This window comes from Hypanus sabinus, chromosome X2 (assembly GCF_030144855.1).
Source record: "Hypanus sabinus isolate sHypSab1 chromosome X2, sHypSab1.hap1, whole genome shotgun sequence".
Classification (NCBI taxonomy): domain Eukaryota; kingdom Metazoa; phylum Chordata; class Chondrichthyes; order Myliobatiformes; family Dasyatidae; genus Hypanus; species Hypanus sabinus.
In genome coordinates this window covers 34,733,300-34,754,979 of record NC_082739.1, presented here as the reverse complement: position 1 = coordinate 34,754,979, position 21,680 = coordinate 34,733,300, and the positions used below count along the sequence as shown (strand labels likewise).

The 21,680-nt window shown below is 40.4% G+C and overlaps 1 protein-coding gene across 2 annotated transcripts in view; it reads right to left on the bottom strand.

Moving 5' to 3' along the window:
* srpra (SRP receptor subunit alpha) overlaps positions 1–21,680 on the bottom strand; it is a 55,684-nt gene that overhangs the window by 30,175 nt on the left and 3,829 nt on the right. Inside the window, exons 2-6 of one of the 2 annotated variants that reach the window (XM_059957220.1) lie at positions 10,770–10,853; positions 7,063–7,226; positions 6,195–6,337; positions 1,492–1,666; positions 569–725 (exon numbers count right to left, since the gene is read on the bottom strand). In XM_059957220.1, coding sequence (XP_059813203.1) covers positions 569–725; positions 1,492–1,666; positions 6,195–6,337; positions 7,063–7,226; positions 10,770–10,853 — 723 coding nt within the window. The remainder of the gene's footprint in view (positions 1–568; positions 726–1,491; positions 1,667–6,194; positions 6,338–7,062; positions 7,227–10,769; positions 10,854–21,680) is intronic. The other variant, XM_059957221.1, reaches the window with a different exon arrangement.

Sequence of the window (21,680 nt, the reverse complement as noted above, 5' to 3'; positions counted from 1 at the left end):
ACCTCTTGCATTCAACAATTTTAGATGATTACCCATTCTATCTTTGTATCACTCATTTTAGTTGTTCATTTTGTTTTCCTTCTGTAAGTTTCAAATTGTATTTGTCTTTTTTGTCTCTTATTATTCCAAACTTGCTTCTTTTCATTAGTGTTTATCAATCTCTTTCAGCCAGGTCCATCACTGATTGCAACATTCAATTTCCTCTGTACTCCACCTTATTTTACATCTATTCTTTGCCATTCTACTTCTCTCAACAAGTTAAATTGTTTGCTCTCTTAACTTTTCCAATTCCTGTTTATTTCCAGTGTTATCCGTTCTATTTTAGATCTATTTTATTTTTGATTCAGTCAGCCCTCCTTTGTGCTCAATATATGGATTCAATTTGACAGTACATTTTCTATAATAAAAGCATTTATTTTAGCAATTACAGCTAATAAACATACACTTCAAGTGTTCCCACTTCCATTTGAGAACTCGCTAGTAAAGATGCAACACAAAACTGAAGTATCTCCTCTAATTAGAGCACTAATAAACAGTTGTTGAAAGGTTAATGCACATTGTAACATACCACATCTACACTGGCGTCATCTCCACTGTTGGCGACAGTATTGGACTGACCATTCAAAAGTTTCTCACTGTAATCCAGCTCTTTGGAGTTAGCATTATTAGAATCCAGAGGCCAGACACGACGAACTTTCAGTTTACTTGTTTTGGGAGACTTGCTGCTGCAATTCAGCATGAGAAACACAATATGGTATTAAATTTCACTTTCCCCTCACCTCCTGCAAGACACTAGTTTGAGAAACTGAAGTGCTGAAGGTTAATAGAGGAAACATTAAAATGGTTTGGTGACATTTAATGTACGGCTTCAAAATAATTTCAACTTGCACAGCAAACATGAAGATTAAATCATCAGAAAAATCACAAGCATAATTATGTCAACTACAAAAAGTAGGTTTTTGATTTTGGCCACCAATTATGAAAGAGATACAAGGTATACAAAATATAGAGTAAGATATGCACAAGCATTGCAATATAAGAGAATCTATCAATTAAACATAGCAAACATGATAGTGTAGTGGTTAGCACAATGCTTTACAGTATAGGCAACCTGGGTTCAATTCCCGCCGCTGCCTGTAAGGAGGTTGTACGTTCTCCTGGTGACGGCGTGGGTTGCCTCTGGGTGCTCTAGTTTCCTCCCACAATCCAAAGGCGTACTGGTTGCTAGGTTAATTGGTCATTGTAAACTGTCCCGTGATTAGGCCAGGATTAAATCAGGGATTGCTGGGCAGCACGGCTCGAAGGGTCTGAAGAGCCTATTCTGCGCTTTATCTCAAAAAAAACATTTGAAACAACGTTGTTGTTAAAAACCAAAAGCAGCATTAGCGCCCTCTCTGGTATGAGCAAGAGCAGCAGCCAGAATTACAGATCAAGGCAAAAGCTAGAAAACACAACCAACTAATTGTTGCCTCAAATGTGCAGACTCCTCACCTGTTTTCTTTTTTCTCTCTCCCCAGTTTTTTACGGAAAAATTCCTCCCTATTCCTCTGGATGATTTCTTCCTGAGTCAAACCATTTTGGTTAGCATCACCTACAGCCAAGGTTACAGGAGTCTTTAACGGGACCGTAGGTTTCTTTTCTGCTGGAGGTGCCTCAGGTACAGGGGCTAGATATGAGGGGGAAAAAGACAGAGGGAGAAAATAAAACAGAGAAAGTAAAAGGTGAGGGGATAAAAGAAACAAAACACAAGAAAGCAAAGAGGTGTAAAATAATTTGGAAAAGCTCCTCTATATCTCTCCCTACTGCAGAGAACTAAAAACAAAATAATAACTAAAGTAGGGCTAAAAAATTAACATACCACTTAATGAATCTTCATTCTAAGAATAGTTGATATCATAGTCAGAAAATTGTACTAACTAACCATAATCTTTGATTACTTTTTCCTTTTTACAAATTTATAGAAACTTTTTAACAGCCTGTTTTTATTTTTCCTTACTGGATTACTGTCAGATACTATCCTCTCTTCTCTTTGGTCTAATTTTTTCCCACTCCCCAGACTGCTGTTCTTTTTTGGCAACTTTGAACTAACTTTATTTTTAACTTTTTGTTAGTCACAGTTGGACTACTGTTCCTGCTGGATTTTTGTATCATAAAAACAGATAAACTATGTACTCAAAGTTAAACATTGTTTCTTTTTGTCATTCTTTTTGATATCATTCCCCTATCTACTAATTCCAATTCACACCTCATACAAAACTGTGCAAAAGTATACACAACATATCTAGTGTGCCCAAGACTTTTGCACAGTACTGTATTTGCCAACATGGAGCAGAGAGCGAGTTTGTAAATCTAGCAGGAGCAAAGGATGTTGGGAATGGCAAAGATGGAGCACCACAGAAGGGGCGTGGGGCAGGTGGCAGCAAAGGAGTGCCAGGGGCGGGGGTCTCAGGACACCAGGCAAGGTCATTTGATTCCAAACAATTGGTTTATTGATCATTACAGAATGTCTCTCTGGTGCTTCCATTCTCTTTTCCTAACCATGATTCCCTTCTCCCTGCCCTCTTCCCACTTTCAGTCCATAAAAGAGACCCATATTAGAATCAGGTTTATCATCACTCACATCATGAAATTAGTTATTTTTTTATGGCAGCAGTACAGTGCAATGCACAGAATTACTACAGTACTGTGCAAAAGTCTTAGGTTCCCTAGTTATATACATGTGCTTAAGACTTTTGAATAGTACTGTATCTTTAGTATCTTGCTTTGTTTATAGTTAAGAACTCAGCTTGATCTTGAATTAATCACTTCAATATTTACCTAAAATGCTAACATTTTATGATTGCTTTCTTAAGTGCGCAATAAAATTATAATAGCATCTGGTATTGCTCATTGAACAATACTAGATCTAAAACAGTACATTCTCTTGTGGATTCTTCAACATACTGATCTAGAAGATCATCGCTCTCACACTCCATGAACTGGTTTTTCACACCATTACTGCTAATTTGGTTTGCCCAGTATAAAAATATGAATATAAATATCTGAAGTTGTCCTGATTATTTACCCTGGCTACATGTGGACTAATTTTCCTGATACATCTTATGGCTTACATTGTAACTATTATTCGGAGATCAACATCTGTTTATCAATGTTTTCAGTCCTTTGAGCTTCTTGGTTGTACCCAAACTGATTCTACTTCTTGATGTGTTAAACTATAATCCATTCTCCCACTAACTTCATCAGGGCCATCTCTTCTCCTTTTTCCATTTGACAACCTCTTCTAAAATTATCCTGGAAAATTTGCTTCCTAACCTTTGTCACTTTGCCGTGAACTTTCTGTACTGATTATTTTATTCATTTAAACTGATGGAAATCATCATGACCCACATATGCACTAAGTGTCTGCAACTCAAAAAACTTTGGCTCACAGTTGCTGAGGTAGAGTCAGAAATATTGACAGTGATACATCAAGGATGATGAAATAAACTTGAGATTCTGCAGATGCTGGAAATCCAGGCAAATACATTCAAAATGCTGCAGAAATTCAGCAGGTCAGGCAGCATCTACGGAAAGGAATAAACAGTTGACATTTTGGGCTGAGACCCTTCATCAGGACACTGATAAAGAGATGGCTAAACGACAAAAAGCAACCTAGACACTTTATTTCAGCAGCTATAAAGGGCACCTGCATATAGCTATTAATTTCCATTTGTGCACTAATTGATCCAGGTAGCTTCAAATGTTTTATGTATTCAGATAATTGGACTTGAATTTTTGCCTTTTCATTATTTAGCTCCCTGCTCTTACTCTAATTGGATATATCCTCTTATATTTGAATGCTTTGTCTCTTATTGACAGACTCTGGTAATCATTACACATTTCATTAAATGGTATAATCATTTTATCCTTTCTCTTTAACTATTAAGAAGTTTCCCAGGCACTACAGCACTTGCACAGGCACATTTTGAAGTCTTACCTACAGCCCTAGTTACTTGAATCATTAGGACACTGGTACCAGCCTGTTCCAACATAACAACTCCCTCTTTCTCTAACATTGGTGCTATTTTTATTCTCCGCCTTAGGAACAAACTCTCTTTTTCCCACACCAATCTTTCAGCCATTCATTGAACACTCTGATCTCACTAATGACAAATTGTATGGAGCTCAGGTGGTTATCCAGAGATAATTGCTTCTGCTGTGCTGTTTTTAATTTGCTCCCCTGCTACTTGTACAAATCAGCAGAATCCCCTTTCTTTGTACTATCTGTTTTTGACTCCAATATAGATGATAACAACTGCTGCCTTCTCTTCCCACTCCAACTTTCTCTCAAGCCCCAAAGAAGCATTAAGAATTTGTTTTTTTTAATTTCACCATCAGCAGGCAACACAGCATTCAGGACTTGCTCTTAAGCTATACAGAATGATATCTATCCTCTTAACTACTCCATTCCCCAACTGATACATTTCTTTGCTCTTCCCAATTTGAATGGCACAAAAACCAAGGGGCTGTAATTATATTGTTCATTGTCTTGGAGGATGTGGTTTCATCTAGATAGGGGGGGGAAAAAGACATACCTACAGAACAAATATAAAGACTCTTTCAACACTTTTTCCGGATTGCCATACCCACTTCATGCACAGTATCACTACCCTATTCCTCTTAGCTGACCAGTTCTGGGCTATTTAGTCCAAGGGGTCTCAGTACCTCCTACAAAATATCTAGGTTGCCTTCTTTAATGCATCACAGTGTTTGTATCTTATCATCTGAGCTAAGGCTCCTTGAGTTGCAGACAAAATAGTTTCCATTAACTGATACTGAGTAAATGCAAGTAACTGCAGGTGTGGAAAGATCTGAACAGCAAATGCTGGAAATACCCAACGGGTCAGGTAGCATCTGTACAGAGAGACACAAGAGTTATTCTTTAATCAATAAAATGTCAAACATATAATAAGTTGAAGAAAAGGGATGGATTGCCTGACAGGCTGGAGGCTACTGTTAGAGCCTGTAATCTACATTCTGGCGGTGTGTTTTCAAGCCGAGTGATCTGGCACTTTGCTGTCTCTGAGAGGGTTCCATGAGGCTGCGAACAAAGTGTGATCAAAGTGCCAAGGAAGACTGAAATAGAGCATTTAGCGCCATCTACTAGCCACTCGCTCGCTGCTGCCAGAAGAGGGTGTCTACGTGTGGTGGTATCTCTTGCTTACTGCTCCCTGGGGAAGGTCCTTGCGCTGTGATCTCTCTTTTCCTCAGTACTGTAGGATGATGATGCTCGAGCAAGGTTTAATCAAAACAGATTGTAAATTGGACTTTAATTCACGTTTATGGCCTGTTCTATTTTTTTGGTTGCTCCTTTTTTTGTTGCTATTTTTTGGGTGACTTTTGAATCAGGGCAGCTTGCAGATAATGAACACTTAGCTGAACTGAAATATGCCTTTTGATTCTGTTTTATATTCTGTGTTTTTGCTCGTTTTTGTTGCCGTTTGCGCGTTTTTTTTTGCGCATGGGGGGGGGGGGTGTTGGTGTTTTTAAAAATTGAATGTGTTCCATGGTTCTTCTTTGTTTCGTGCCTGTCTTTTAGGAAGACAAATCTCAGGGCTGTATACATACTTGGATAATAAGTTAACTATGAATCCTTTGAAGAAATATCAACTGGTGCAGGCATCGGTTGAAAGAGGATAGTAGAAGCTTGTTTATTGTAGATGATTTGCCCAGAGTAGATGTCATTAGAAAAAGATGAAAGAACGCTAGGAGGAGAGTAGAAGAAAATAATCAAAAAGTAATGCTGGAACTGAGAAACAAACTGGAGAAGCAAGTCACTGTAGATGCTGGAAACAAGTATCAGAGTTCATGCTTCAAATTGAAGAAGTTTCAACAGATCTGGCTAGTTGTGGTGCAAATTAAAAAGGCTGGTTATCTGCAATTGTTGAATTTACTAAGTCTTGAGGCCTGTAATGTGTCAAGTCAAAAGAAGAGTTGTTATTTTTTTTTGAACTTACATTAGACTTGAATGGAACCATGTAAGAACCGAAAAAGAAACAGAGGAGGATTGACAAAAAAAATCTGGGTTACACTTGAGAATCTTGCTCCTAGTTCCTTGTTACATTACAGTACACAGTTCATCTCCCACCAGTGCACTTGAGGTGTTCACCATGATAAACATCATATATCTCCTCTGACAAAGAACCATAACCTACCTTCTTTCTTGTTTTTCTTGCTCTCCTTCCCTTTTTCACCTCGAGTTTCTATCATTGATTTCACAGTTTTCTTTGATTTATCAGATTGTTCAAACGTTTTCATGACAGATGGTGCTTTTCCTCTGGTGCGTTCCTCAGCAGCCCTAAAGGCCATCAGGAAACAGAAAAAAAAATTACCCAAAATCACAAGTAGGCAAGACAGAAATTTAAAATCAGCACTGCCATTGAATTTCCAGTTTCAAGAAAATAAATATGCTTGCTCCTACTCTTAACAAGTGATAGAATTCCAAAGCTCCCAGTGATCCTTTGGAATTTGAGTGCTCATTTGTAAGGCAAGAGTCAATGGAAAGCAAGGTTAATGACAATATGTAGAAGATGAAGAAAGCCCTTAACTCTGAGTGGAGTCATCGGGACGCCGTCGTGATGGCGTTTTTTTTAGCTCGACGCTCAACCCAACACAGATGGAAAGCGTGCAAGGGAGCCGGCTGGATTCAAAATCAGCAGCCTTCACTCCGAAGTCCAGCGCTGATGCCACTACGCCACCAGCCAGCCAATGACAATATGTGGTCAACACATACTTTTCAGGATGAAAATAATAGAACAACAATCAGGACTGGGAATATGGACTGATTCTCATCCTGCAACTAAAATCAGCAACCCCATTAACTTTTAAACTATCCCACCCCACAATAAACTGTACTTTCTACTAAGCAAATGAAGGAGTTAGTTCCACTGATACTCCCATCCAATGTAACAAAGCAGTTATGTAAAAAAAAAAGTCCTGATTCATAACTTCATACTGGAAAGTGAGACTGGCACTATATTGAGAAAAGGAAAAGCTGAAAAGTGAAAAATTTGAATAATTTACCTCAGTAGGCCTTTGAAGTCATCCAAGAAATCAAAAGAACCACTAAGGAGGCCAAGCACCCCTCGCTGCTGTAATTGGTTTCTGTATTTATCCCGAAATAACATGTGGATATCATCAATAAACTTGTCTATATAGGTTAACGTCAGGATTTTTTGGTAGCCCACCTGTAGGATAAAATAAACAAAGAAAATCCCTTTTAGTGAAATTAGTCTTACTCTGACATTAATCACACATCTACAAATCTGTAAACTAGTCCAGTCATTCAGCAACAATTACATTTTTTCCGCTGGCAGAAATAAGGAACACTTCACATACTGCAGCAAGATTAACAGGCATAAAGTCCAAGCATCAGCAAAATTCATAGCGTACAATTACGGTTAACATCACATTTGTGTAAATGTCCTTTACAAGAATGAGCACTGCACATTAATAAAGTAAATGAATGAACACAATTATTGCAATTACTTCAAAGCACATCTAAGCAGCTGTATTAGGTATCCTTTACCTTAACATTTTTTTCGTTTTCAAAGTACACAGATGAACCTCACAAGCTATGTATCCTTGGATAAGCAACATAAAATGTAACATTCAATTTTACTTCACACTCATAGGATAACTCATTCTAAAATTCTACTTGTATATAATTCAAGCTCTGTCTGTTTCTCTTCTCTGCCATCTTTGTAGTCTTTTACTGCTGTGATGTTTGTTGTACAAGTTCGAATAATGAAGACAGCATAGCCTCTACCCTTTACAGCTACACTTCTTGAAGGAGCGAACAGATTAATAACCATTAGTTTAAGAATCCTTGCTGCCATAAACAGGAAGCAAGAGTTCTTAAACTAATTCCTCCACTTCTTCATCTGTTCCATATTACAACACAAATCTACAATTCCATAACTTTATACCTACTAACATTCAATCCCATTCTATTACTTCCCCCCCCCCTTCATACAACAATCCCAATTTCATTTTTTCCCATATTTCAAAGCATCCTTCTCTTTGCATTCACCTTCCCATATCAGATTACTCTGAAAAGTGAGGTGATCCTACACTGGCCACTTTCTTAGATATCAATTTTTATGATTTATGATGCCACCTGACTGAACTTTTACAGATCTCTGACAAGAAATGTCTTGGTATTATACAGCACAGGACCACAGGAAAATTTAATACAGATATCCATTAAAAATCCAGAGGCTACATTTGGAAAAAAAAACTTGTTCATTCTGCTGTAATTCCAAGTTCAGTAGAGCACCCTTTTCGTTCAATATTCAACACAGAAAGAATCCTCCTTAACCAAAGATGTTTTGCAAGATAAAAAGGGATACTGTTTTACGCGTTGAATATGTATTTCATTAGCTCCTGACATGATCTGCTACAAATTGACTTAACACAAAGAGAGCATAAATTGTAATCTGCCTAACATCTGTGGCTTCAGTGGCACCTTGCATTATAAATACAGATGATTGGAATTGCCTAGGTACCCATTTTTGCATCCCTTTTAGTATCACTCCAATATAGTCAGTTTCTCTCTCCAGTTCAATGAATGCTCTAAATAATGAGATTTTCTCCAGATAAAACACACCTTCAGTCAATTTTATAGTAAGCTCCTACTGAGATTAACCACAAATAGCTGACAGATCCAATTACAGTGTTTTGAAAAAAAAGTATTCAGCCTCAACTATTTTCACATTTTACTGTCTCATTCTTGAAATTTAAAATATATTGAAGCAGGTTTTTTGAGCTAATCTACACACATACTGCATATCAAATCAAAAGAAAAATTTCCAAACCCTGACATTTTACTAAAAGTTTAAAGCAAAATTGAAGCTAAGTATTCATCCCCTTTGTTATTCCTACACTAATTTTCCTTAGTGCAATACTGTATACTACTGTACCAAATTACCCAATTTGGTACTGTAGAAATTTGGAGGATCACCTGTTTTCAATGAATTCATAAGAATATATACCCCATCTCTCTGTAAGGTCCATAAGGTCCAACAGTATGGTAGATTTTCAACAGACCAAACCAAAATTAAGACAAAAGAACATTCAAGGCAAGTTATGGAAAAGATAATAGCGAAGCAGCACAAATCTAGGGAAGGGTACAAGATCATCTCAAAGGCAGAGAACCACCACTGCCTGTAAGGAGTTTGTACGTTCTCCCCATGACTGCATGGGCTTCCTCCAGGTGCTCTAGTTTCCTGCCACAGTCCGAAGACATATTAGTTGGTACATTAATTAGTCATTGTAAATTGTGTCATGATGAGGCTAGGATTAAATCGGGTGATTGCTGAAGGGTGTGGCTCTAAGTCCGGAATGGTCTATTCCACGTTCTATCTCAATAGATAAATTACCTCAGAGCTCAGTGCAGTCCATTGTGAAAAAGTAGAAAAAAAATATGAAACCATACCCACACTGCCTAGGTCTGGCTGCCCCTCTAAATTTAGTCGCCAGAGAAGAACAACACTTGTAAGAGAGTCTACTATGACGCCAACAGTCACCCTGAGTGAGCTGCAGAAGTCAGTGGCTGCAACTGAAGATGAATTTCCTGGCTCCACAATCTCTAATGGCTCACACAAAAAGGGTATTTATGGAAGAGTGGCACGGAAAAAGTCCTGGCTCTAAAAGAACATATCCTGCCTGTAAAGACTTTGTAAAGCGTTACTTAGAAGATACTGTAAAGATGTAGAAGAAGGTCTTGTGGTTGGATGAGACTGTTAGATATGGCCCTTGTGGCTAAAGGGATCGGGGGTATGGAGAGAAAGCAGGTACAGGGTTCTGAGTTGGATGATCAGCCATGATCATACTGAATGGTGGTGCAGGCTCAAAGGGCCGAATGGCCTACTCTTGCACCTATTTTCTATGTTTCTAAAGTAGAACTTTTTGGCCTCAGTACTCAGTGGCACACGTAGCATAAATCTAATACCGCACATCAACCGTGTAACACCCTTCCCACTGTAAAGAATGGTGGAAGTAGCATTATGCTTTAGGGATGCTTTTCACCAGCAGGATTTGGAAGATTGATGGGAAGATGACTGCTGCTAAATACAGAGAGATGCTGGATTAAAAACCTGCTAGCTCTGCTAGAAAGCTTAAACTGGGAGGAAGTTAGTCTTTCAGCAGGACAATGACCCAAAGCACGCTCCCAGACCAGACTGGAGTGGCTTCAAATGAAGAAAATTAATGTCCTTGAGTGGCCCAGTCAGATTCCTGACCTTAAAACGATTGAACATTTCTGGCAAGACCTCAAGATTGCTGTCCACTGCACACTCCAACTGACCTAGCACAACTTGAGTAACTTAGCAAGGAGGAATGGGCAAATCTGGCTCCATCAGATTGTGCAAAGCTAATTTAGACTTATCCAAAAAGACTACTGGCTGTAATAACTGCGAAAGGTGGTTCAACCAAGTACTGAGCAAAAGGGGATGAATAGTTTTTGACTGCTGACATTTCAGTTTTTGAATTTTTAGTTTTTCATGCTTTACAATTTTCCCCGTATTTTGGGCTCCCCTGTGAAAAAAGGAGCACGTGATTCACAAATAAAATTACTCCGTTAAGCTGATCAAAATCCCTGGTTGTAATACTCATCTATGTAAACAGAAGGTTGGGGCTGAATACTTTTACAAGGCACTGAATCAGGATGGACTTCTTTGAATCCCAATTATAGAATATCATGACTTATATTTGGCCCACCAAATACTCACCACAAATAACAATTCAAATTCATTGTCCAGCTTGTATTTAAGAGTGAGGGCTTCATGCGTGAATGAGTTGCTTCCTCCCCTCTCCTGCAAAAGGGAATAATCAAATTTATATTTTTTTCTGACAATCAAGAACAATAATGCTCAGAGAATGGGTCCTGAGTTATTAATTTATTGTCAATTTCTTTTAGCAAAGTGCACACAATAACCACATCAGCATGTTGATGACTCATTTTTCAACAGTTTACTGTCAATCATACTTAAAATGTGGTGCACTCACTTCCTATGAATTTCACCCATTATAAACTGTTATTTTCAAACTTGCAATTCAAATGCTCATCACAAACAAGAGAAATTCTGCAGATACTGCAAATCCGAACAACACACAAAATGCTGGAGGAACTCAGCAGGCCAGGCAGCATCTATGGAAAAGGGTACAGTTGATGTTTCAGGCTAAAACCCTTTGGCAGAACTGGAAAAAAAAAGCTACGGAGTAGATTTAAAAGATTGGGGGGGGGGATGAGGGTGAGAGAAACACAAGGTGACAATAGCATCTTTTAAGAGACGCCTGGATAGGTACATGGGGCTTAGAAAAACAGAGGCCTGTGGGTAATCCTAGGTAATTTCTAAAGTAAGTACATGTTCAGCACAGCATTGTGGGCCAAAGGGCCTGTATTATGCTGTAGGTTTTCTATGTTCTATGTGACAGGTGAAACCTGGAGGGGAAAGGAAGAAGTAAGGAGCTGGAAATTTGATTGGTGAAAGAGACAGAAGGCCACGGAAGAAAGAAAAAGGGGGAGGAGCACCAGACGGAGATGATGGGTGGGCAAGGAGATAAGGTGAGAGCATTACTGTAAGTTTGAGAAATCGATGCTCATCGGGTTGGAGGCTACCCAAATGGAATATAAGGTGTTGCTTCTCCAGTGCAAGTGTGGCCTCATCACAACAGTCGAGGCGGCCATGGGTGGACATATCGGAATGAGAAGTGGAATTAAAATGGGTGCACACTGGGAGATCCTGCTTATTCTGGTGTATGGAGTGTAGGTGCTCGGTGAAGCGGTCTCCCAAACTACATTTGGTCTCACTGATATACAAGAGGCCACACTGAGAGCACTGAACACAGTATATGACCTCAACAGATTCACAGGTGAAGTGTCACCTCTCCTGGAAGGACTGCTTAGGGCCCTGATTGGTAGTGAGGGAAGTGGTGTAGGGGCAGGTGTAGCTCTTGTTCCGCCACCTCCAACGGGATCCCACTATCAAGCACATCTCCCCACCCCCCATTCCCTCCCCACTTTCTGCTTTCCACAGGGATCGCTCCCTTGTCCATCAATCATCCCTCCCCACTGATCTCCCTCCTGGCACTCATCCGTGCAAGCAGAACAAGTGCTACACCTGCCCCTACACCTCCTCCCTCACCTCCATTCAGGGCCCCAAACAGTCCTTCTAGGTAAGATGACATTTCCCCTGTGAGTCTGTTGGGGTCATGTATTGTATCCGGTGCTCCCGGTGCAGCCTCCTGTACATTGGTGGGGCCTGATGTAGTTTGGGAGACTGTTTCACTGAGCACCTACGCTCCGTACGCCAGAAAAAGTGGGATCTCCCGGTGGACACCCATTTTAGTTCTACTTCCCATTCCGATACGTCCATCCATAGCCTCCTCCACTGTCGTGATGAAGCCGCATTGGGTTGGAGAAACAACACCTTGAATTCTGTTTGGCTAGCCTCCAACCTGATGGCATGAATATCGATTTCTCAAACTTCAGTAATGCCACCCCCCCCCACCATTCCCCCATCCCCTTTTCCCTCTCTCACCTCATCTCCTCACCCGGCCATTGCCTCCCTCTGGTGGTACTTTCCCCTTTTCTTTCTTCCATAGCCTTCTGCCTCTTTCAACATTTAACTTCCCAGCTCTTGACTTCATCACTCCCCCTTCAGGTTTCAACTATCACCTCGTGTTTCTCTCATCCCTCCCCACCTTTTAAATCTACTCCTCAGCTTTTTTTCTCCAGTCCCGCCAAAGGGTTTCGACCCGAAACATTGACTGTACCCTTTTCCATATATGCTGCCTGGTCTGCTGAGTTCCTCCAACATTTTGTATGTGTTGACTCAAATGCCCATGTAAACTTTCCCTGCTGCAATTGCATTCTTGAGGCGGCTCCTTTAGGAAAGAAAGTGCACCACAAAAAGCACTTTTGGAAGATATGATGATGAAATTCAATAACAGCCTGGGATAGAAACGAATGCAACAGACAGCAAGTCTGTCCTTGTCAAATTCAATCTCAGTTCTTTTCATTTGGCTTAATTTTTTTTTTGAATACCAAATTTGCTGGAACCTGATATAAAACCTTAGCAGAGTTTTTGCTTCTAATTGCTGGTCAGCTTTCTACTAGAAAATGTAGCATGGGTAGTCAAATGAATGGGATCCCTAAAGTTAAGTAGCTCTGCTCTGAAAAAGAGAAAAGAAGAAAGGAAATTGCGGAACAATGACCATCATTTATTTTAAGACGTGGCACCAGAGGATTGAAGGATTGCTAAAACTCCCCTTTAAAACGGGGGAAGACGAGATAAACCAGATAATTACAGATCCGTTACTCTGGCATTGTGGAATTCATGGGCTTTGAGACTCAGGGTAGAATTAACCAAGGTAAATAAAGATGCATCTCAAAAAAGTAGTAATGAGGTATTTTCCCTTAGCAGAAGGCTGAATTGTTTAGATTTAAAATAATTTACAGAAGGATCTGGGGAAAGCTTGAGAAAGATATATTCACCTAGAGGTTAGTAGTGAATTTACAATTCACTGACAAAAGTAGAGGCAGAGCCTCCCATTGTATTAAGTACTTGTATGTATTTAAAAAGCTAGACTTGCAGATTATAAACATTAATACTGCAAGGTAGGATTAGACAGAATAAATTATTTTTCAATCACCAAGACTTAATAAGCCAATGAGCCTACCTCTGTAAATATTCTATGATTCTAGGGTAAGTTATTGCAACTGTTTCTTCAAGATCAAGTAGTTAGATCAAGGGTGCGACAGCAATACACAAATAAACCCAACTGTGTCCACATCAGCTGCTCAGGCCAATGTAACCAATTGAATGCAGAGAATTATTTCATCTTAATCTTGCTTGGGCCAAACAAAAATTTCAGCCTCACAGGACGCGTTCTGTGGGCCGAATCAGTATGTTCCTTGAAGTGCTAATCTACCAGCCCCTCTGTTGGGTGGTGCCAATGATTGATTTAGCCAATCAACCATGAAGCTCACAATCTTCCATCTCAAATGCTGAAATATTATGTACGGCCTACATCATTGATATACAGATGATGAACAACTAGAAAAATTTACTTATTGAATAAGAACTATGAAAACTTAAAGACAACAGCCTTGCAGGAAGATTAAAACTTAATACTCTCATCAACTTATCCCATAATCTTGATTTTTGTGCTGTGCCAATAGCATTTCACTCCTGTAATCAAATGACATACCTCACGTTAAATATGCTGTGTAAATCTAAGTTGTTATTGCATGAGCTGTATATAGCTACACATCAAAACTACAACATAATGCACCCTCTGTCTCAAAGTTAATTATCAAAATACATATACATTACCGTATACTGCCCTGAGATTCATTTCCTCTGGACATTCACAAATGCACCACAAGGCAGTGTGCTTACCTCCCCCCTTCCACAACCTTCACCCCCCCCCCCCCGCCACCCACTGTCATAGACCGAATCAAAGGTGGTGATGAAGCAGCATATAGGAGGAAGATGGAAAATCTGGCTGAGTGGTGCCACAACAAGAACATCTTACTCAAGACCAAGGGGCTAATTATTGACTTCAGGATGAAGAAACCAGAGGTCCATGAGCCAGTTCTCATCGGAGGATCAGAGATGGAGAGGGTCAGCAACTATAATTTCCTTGGTGTTATTATTTCCTAGGCCCAGCACGCAAGTGCAATTACAAAGAAAGCACGGCTCCACCTCTACTTCCTTAGGAGTATAAGAAAAATCGACATCTAGAACTTTTGACAAACTTCTATAGATATGTGGAGGAGTGTATATTGACTGGCTACATCATAACCTGGTATGGAAACACCAATGTTATTGAACAGAAAATCCTACAAGATGTAGTGCATAAAGCCCTCCCAACCATTGAGCACATTTACACAAAGTGGTGTTGTAGGAAAGTAGCATCCATCATCTGGGACCCCCAGCACTCAGGTCATGATCTCATCTCACTGCTGCCATCAGGAAGGTACAGGTGCCTCAGGATTCACACCACCAGGTTCAAGAACAGTTACTACCCCTCAACTATCAGGTTCTTCAACCAAAGGGGTTAACTTCACTTGCCCCATCATTTCAAGGACTATCTCATTTTCTCAATATTCATTGCTTATTTATTCATTATTTTCCTTTTTTATTTGTACAGTTTGTTTTCTTTTGTACACTGGTTGAACACAAGTTGGTGCGATCTTTAATTGATTCTATTATAGTTATTGTTCTATTATGGATTTATTGAGTATGCCTGCAAGAAAATGAATCTTGGGTTTGTATATGGTGACATATATGTACTTTCATAACAAATTTACTTTGAGAATCAATGAAACTCCATTCTGTCACAATTGTGGAACTCTGTAGTATGTAGACTGGCTACCATGAATGCAGCAAAATATATTGATATGAAAGGCTAGTTTGTTCTTCCTTCCCACTGTTATATCAATAGGTCAATGGCAGATGCAATCTCAATGGCGCTTCACACGGCTTTAGACCACCTGGACAACACAAACACCCATGTCAGGATGCTGTTTATCAACTATAGCTCAGCATTTAATACCATCCCTCAACTCTGATTGAGAAGTTGCAGAACCTGGGCCTCTGTACATCCCTCTGCAACTGGATCCTCTACTTCCTAACTGGAAGATCACAATCTGTGTGGATTGGTGATAACAACTCCTCCTCGCTGATGATCAACACTGGTGCACCTCAGGGATGTGTGCTTAGCCCACTGCTCTACCGTGACTGTGTGGCTAGGCACAGCTCAAATACCATCTGTAAATTTGCTGATGATACAACCATTGCTGGTAGAATCTTAGATGGTGTCGAGAGGGCGTACAGGAGTGAGATATGCCAACTAGTAGAGTGGTGTCGCAGCAACAACCTGGCACTCAATGTCAATCAGATGAAAGAGCTGATTGTGGTCTTCAGGAAGGGTAAGATGAAGGAAACATACCAATCCTCATAGAGAGATCAGAAGTGGAGAGCAAGCAGTTTCAAGTTCCTAGGTATCAAGATCTCTGAGGATCTAACTTGGTCCCAACATTTTGATGCAGTTATAAAGAAGGCAAGACTGCGGCTATACTTCATTAGGAGTTTGAAAAGATTTGGTATGCCAACAAATACATTCAAAAACTTCTATAGGTGTAACATCAAGAGCATTCTGATTGGCTGCATCACTGTCTGGTATTGGGGGGGGGGGGGTGGGGGGGGTTGCTACTGCACAGGACCAAAACAAGCTGCAGAGGGTTGTAAATTTAGTCAGCTTCATCGTGGGTACTAGCCTACAAAGTACCCAGGACATCTTCAAGGAACGGTGTCTCAGAAAGGCAGCATCCATTATTAAGGACCTCCAGCACCCAGGTGTTGCCCTTTTCTCATTGTTACCATCAGGTAGGAGGTACAGAAGCCTGAAGGCACACACTCAGTGATTCAGGAACAACTTCTTCCCCTCTGCCACCTGATTCTAAATGGACACTGAACCCTTGGACACTATCTCACTTTTTTAATATATAGTAGTCTTTTTGTATAATTTTTAATCTATTCAATATATGCATACTGTAATTCATTTAGTTATTTATTAACTATTATTATAATTTTTTCTTCTGTATTATCTATTGCATAGAATTGCTGCTGCTAAGTTAACCAATTTCATGTCACATACCTGATTCTGATTCTGAAGCTAATAAAATAACAACTGCTACTGAAGAAAATATGCTTCACTGGGGAATGCTTCTGCACCTGTAACATCAATATTCCACTTGCAGAGTGAGGGCCCTTGGAGATGAAAAAAATAAAAACATAATCCCCCTAAAGACAAAATTTCTGAGGTACTTGAAGAAAAACAAGGCAGCAAAAAAATTGAGCAAAGACTTGTAGCTCTAAGTAAAAAGAATCACAAACCACTAACTGAATCAGTAAGACCCCAGTTCACACTACTTGTGCAACTTCTCAAAGTGACTCTGCACTCCAACTGGAAATACATCACTTATCGCTGAATTTAAATCCTGGAACTACTCCTTGCCCAAAAAGCACTGTATTTTCACCAGAAGGACTGCAAAGGTTCAAGGTGCCACCTGTGGGTAATAAATGCTGGCAAAATGTTCATGTTCCAAACAAAAGAATTGTTAAAAATATAAAGGAAAGACACTGACAAGCTGGAGAGAATGCAGAAGAGACTTATGAGGATACTGCATGGGCTAAAGAGTCTGAATTATAGAGAGAGATTGGCTATAACGGATCTTTATTCCCTGGAGTGCAGAATACAGGGTAATCTCAAAAAAGTGTATAAAATAATGAGTATGGATAAAGTGAACAGTCATAGTGTTTTCTCCAGGGTTGAGGTGTCCAAAACTATATGGATACAAGGTAATAAGGAAGAGATTTAAATGCGACCCGAGTGGTAACTTGTTAAGAGGGCAATGAATATCTGGAAGGAGCTGCCAGAAGACGAGGTCAAGGTGGGCATAACTGGATCAAATAAGGCATTTCCATAGGCACATGGAGGTGAGAAACTTGGAGGGCCAAATGCAGGCAACAGGGGCTTGTGCTCTGTATGGACCAGATAGGCAGAAGGGCCTGTTTCCCTGCTGTATTATTTGATATGGTAGCACAGAAGTTAGTACTGTATTCACATCAAACAATGGAAGAAATTTGTGAAAAAAGCTTTATTTAAGATCGCTGAACAGGAATTAATGCCCAGTATATTTCTGCAACCATTGTTCCATGGAGAAAAATTCAAATCCAACATGGCAGCTGAGATATTCTGGAAAATAACAAATAATAATACAATGATAAAACTACTGGATTGTTACAAATCCCATCTTATTCAGTAAAGCCAATAAAGGGAGGGAGGGAGAACACACAATATGGTTATTCCGAAGTATATTGATATTTACAAATTGATGCAAGGTTTGAATATACAGGAAGCCAATCATCAATAAGTCTGAAGTTTGAGGCCTTGTTCGATGAATGACAGGTCCTGGGGTCAATGTAGAGGATCGAGGCACAAGGGTTGAATTGGATGTCAGTAACTCGATGCTGTTGGCCAGAGCTGAGTCTACGAATCTCTGTGTTTCAACTGGGGAAATTGAAAGCCAATATCTGAGCCTGAGTCTGAGACTGCTGGAGGTTGGATAAGACAGCCTAGCCTGTCCTGGGATTAGAGGACTGTACACATGCAATGGGTAGGAGAGAAGAATGCGGCTAGTTTTACAGCTGTTGTTCCACAAAACACAACAAAACATTGTGGGTTTGCTATGTTGGCCCCAGAATGTGTGGCGTCACTTGCAGGCTGCCCCCAGCACATCCCTAGGATGTGTTGGTTGTTAACACAAACAATGTATTTCACTCTATGTTCCAATGTACACGTGATAAATAAACTTGACTCTTGACATATCAAAAGTAATTCATTGGTCTTATTGTACCCTGCCATCCAACAGAAAAGTCATATATAGAAATCTTTTTATCTATGACATTTTTTCTTCTAATTCTCAAGACTACTCTAGGCCTGACGAGCTACACTATCCTCTGAGTGAGAACACCTCCTCTCATGTTCCCCTTAAACACGTGTGTGTGTGTGTGTGTGTGTGTGTGTGTGTGTGTGTGTGTGTGTGTGTAAGCTGCCTAGGACTTTTGGACAGTACTGTATTTGTCAATGTGGAGCAGAGAGAGTTTGTAATTCTAGTGGGAGCAAAGGACGTTAGGAATAGCAAGGGTGGAGCCCCGCAGGAAGGGTGTGGGACATGTGGCAGAGAAGTAGTACTGGGGTGGGGGGCAGAAACACCCAGCCCCGAGACACCAGACAAATTTGATTGCAAACAATTGGTTTATTGATCATTGCAGAACGTCTCTCTGGGGCTTCCTGCTACATCTCCTTTCCCTTCCACTTTCCCCAACCATGAGCCCCTTTTCCCTGCCTCCTTCCCACTCTCTGTTCACAATAGAGACCCATATCAAAATCAGGTTTATCATCACTCACGTCATGAAATTTGTTTTCTTTTTTGTGGCAGTACAGTGCAATAAATAAAATTCCTACAGTATAGCGCAAAAGTCTAAGGCACCCGAGCTAGAAATATATGTTTAAAGACTTTTGCAATATACTGTATATACATATGAATGATTGCTTGGGAGAACAACTGGCTGCTGCTGGCATCATTTGCTGCCTGGAAGTTGGTTCACAGCTGCAGTTCCAACTTGTGAACTGCTCAGATTATGTATATTTCCGAGGCTCCTCCAGAGTACTGATAGTTGCTGGTAACAGGTTACTCACAGACGGTACCCTACAGAGAAAGACTGTGCCTTCATACAAAAACATACAAAATACTATCATGGTGTCAAGATCTCTAAATAAGTTAGACCTAAATGGGGATTTCATGAAGAAAAATATTTACCCAGTTAATATGGAAAAATCACAATCATTTTGCCTCCCAGGTGCTAGGGGATGGTTCCGATCGTGTCCACGATATCCTGAAGTGGGAAGAACAGCCAGAGGTCATAGTACATGTAGGTACCAACAACATCGGCAGGAAAAGGGAGGAGGTCCTGAAAGTTCGGCAGGAAGTTAGGAAGGAAGTTGAGAAGCAGGACCACAAGGGTAGTAATCTCAGGATTACTGCCTGTGTCACTTGACAGTGAGTATAGGAATAGAGTGAGTTGGAGGATAAATGCGTTGCTGAGGGATTGGAGCAGGGGGCAGGGATTCAGATTTCTGGATCATTGAGACCTCTTTTCAGGCAGGAATGACCTGTACAAAAAGGATGGGTTGCACTTGAATCCCAGGGGGACCAATATCCTGGCAGGGAGGTTTGCTAAGGCTATTGGGGAGAGTTTAAACTAGGATTGTTAGGGGGTGGAAACCAAACTGAAGAGATGGAGGAAGAGGCAGTTGGCTCACAAATACAGAAAGCTTGGAGACAGCGTGAGAGGGAGGATAGGCAAGTGATAAGAGAAGGGACACACTCAAACCGATAGTTTGAGAGATGTCTATTTTAATGCAAGGAGTATTATGAAGAAAGCGGATGAGCTTAGAGCACGGATCAGTACTTGGAGCTATGATGTTGTGGCTATTACAGACTTGAATGGCTCAGGGGCAGGAATGGTTACTTTGAATGCCAGGCTTTAGATGTTTCAGAAAGGACAGGGAAGGAGGCAAAAGAGTTGAGGGCATGGCACTGTTGATCAGAGATAGTGTCACAGCTGCAGAAAAGCAGGAAGACATGGAGAGATTGTCTACAGAGTCTCTGTGGGAGGTAATTAGGAACAGGAAGTGGTCAATAACTCTACTGGGTGTTTTTTATAGACCACCCACCCAATAGTAACAGGGACATTGAGGAGCAGATAGGGAGACAGATTCTGAAAAGGTGTAATAATAACAGGGCTGTCGTGGTGGGAGATTTTAATTTCCCAAATATCGATTGGTATGTCCCGAGAGCGAGAGGTTTAGATGGAGTGAAGTTTGTTAGGTGTGTTCAAGAAGGTTTCTTGACACAATAATTATATAAGCCTACAAGAGGAGAGGCTACACTTGACCTGGTATTGGGAAATTAACCTGATCAGGTGTCAGATTTCTCAGTGGGACAGCATTTTGGAGATAGTGATCACAATTCTATCTCCTTTACCATCGCATTGGAGAGGGTTAGGAACAGACAAGTTAGGAAAGTGTTTAATTGGAGTAAGGGGAAATGTGAGGCTATCAGGCAGGAATTTAGAAGCATAAATTGGGAACAGATGTTCTCAGGGAAATGTACGTAAGAAATGTGGCAAATGTTCAGGGGATATTTGCATGGAGTTCTGCATAGGTACGTTCCAATGAGACAGGGAAAGGATGGTAGGGTGCAGGAACCAGTGTGTACAAAGCAGTAAATCTAATCAAGAAGAAAAGAAAACTTACGAAAGGTTAAAAAAAACTAGGTAATGATACAGATCTAGAAGATTATAAGGCTGGCAGGAAGGAGCCTAAGAATGAAATTAGGAGAGCCAGAAGGGGCCATGAGAAGGCCTTGGCGGACAGGATTAAGGAAAACCGCCTAGGCATTCTACAAGTACGTGAAGAGCAAGAGGATAAGACGTGAGAGAATAGGACCAATCAAGTGTGACAGTGGAAAAGTGTGTATGCAACTGGGAAGAGATAGCAGAGGTACTTAATGAGTACTTTGCTTCATTATTCACTACAAAAAAAGATCTTGGTAATTGTAGAGATGACTTGCAGCAGACCGAAAAGCTTGAGCATGTAGATATTAAGAAAGAGGATGTGCTGGAGCTTTTGGAAAGCATCAAGTTGGATAAATCACTGGGATTGGACAGGATGTACCCCAGGCTACTGTGGGAGGCTAGGCAGGAGATTGCTGAGCCTCTGGCGATGTTCTTTGCATCATCAATGGGGACAGGAGAGATTCCAGAGGATTGGAGGGTTGTGGATGTTGTTGCTTTATTCAAGAAGGGGAGTAGGGATAGCCCAGGAAATTATAGACCAGTAAGACTTACTTCAGTGGTTGGTAAGTTGATAGAAAAGATCCCGAGAGGCAGGATTTATGAAGATTTGGAGAGACATAATATGATTACAAATATTCAGCACGGCTTTGTCAAAAAAAGATCGTGCATTACGAGCCTGACTGAATTTCTTGAGGATGTGACTAA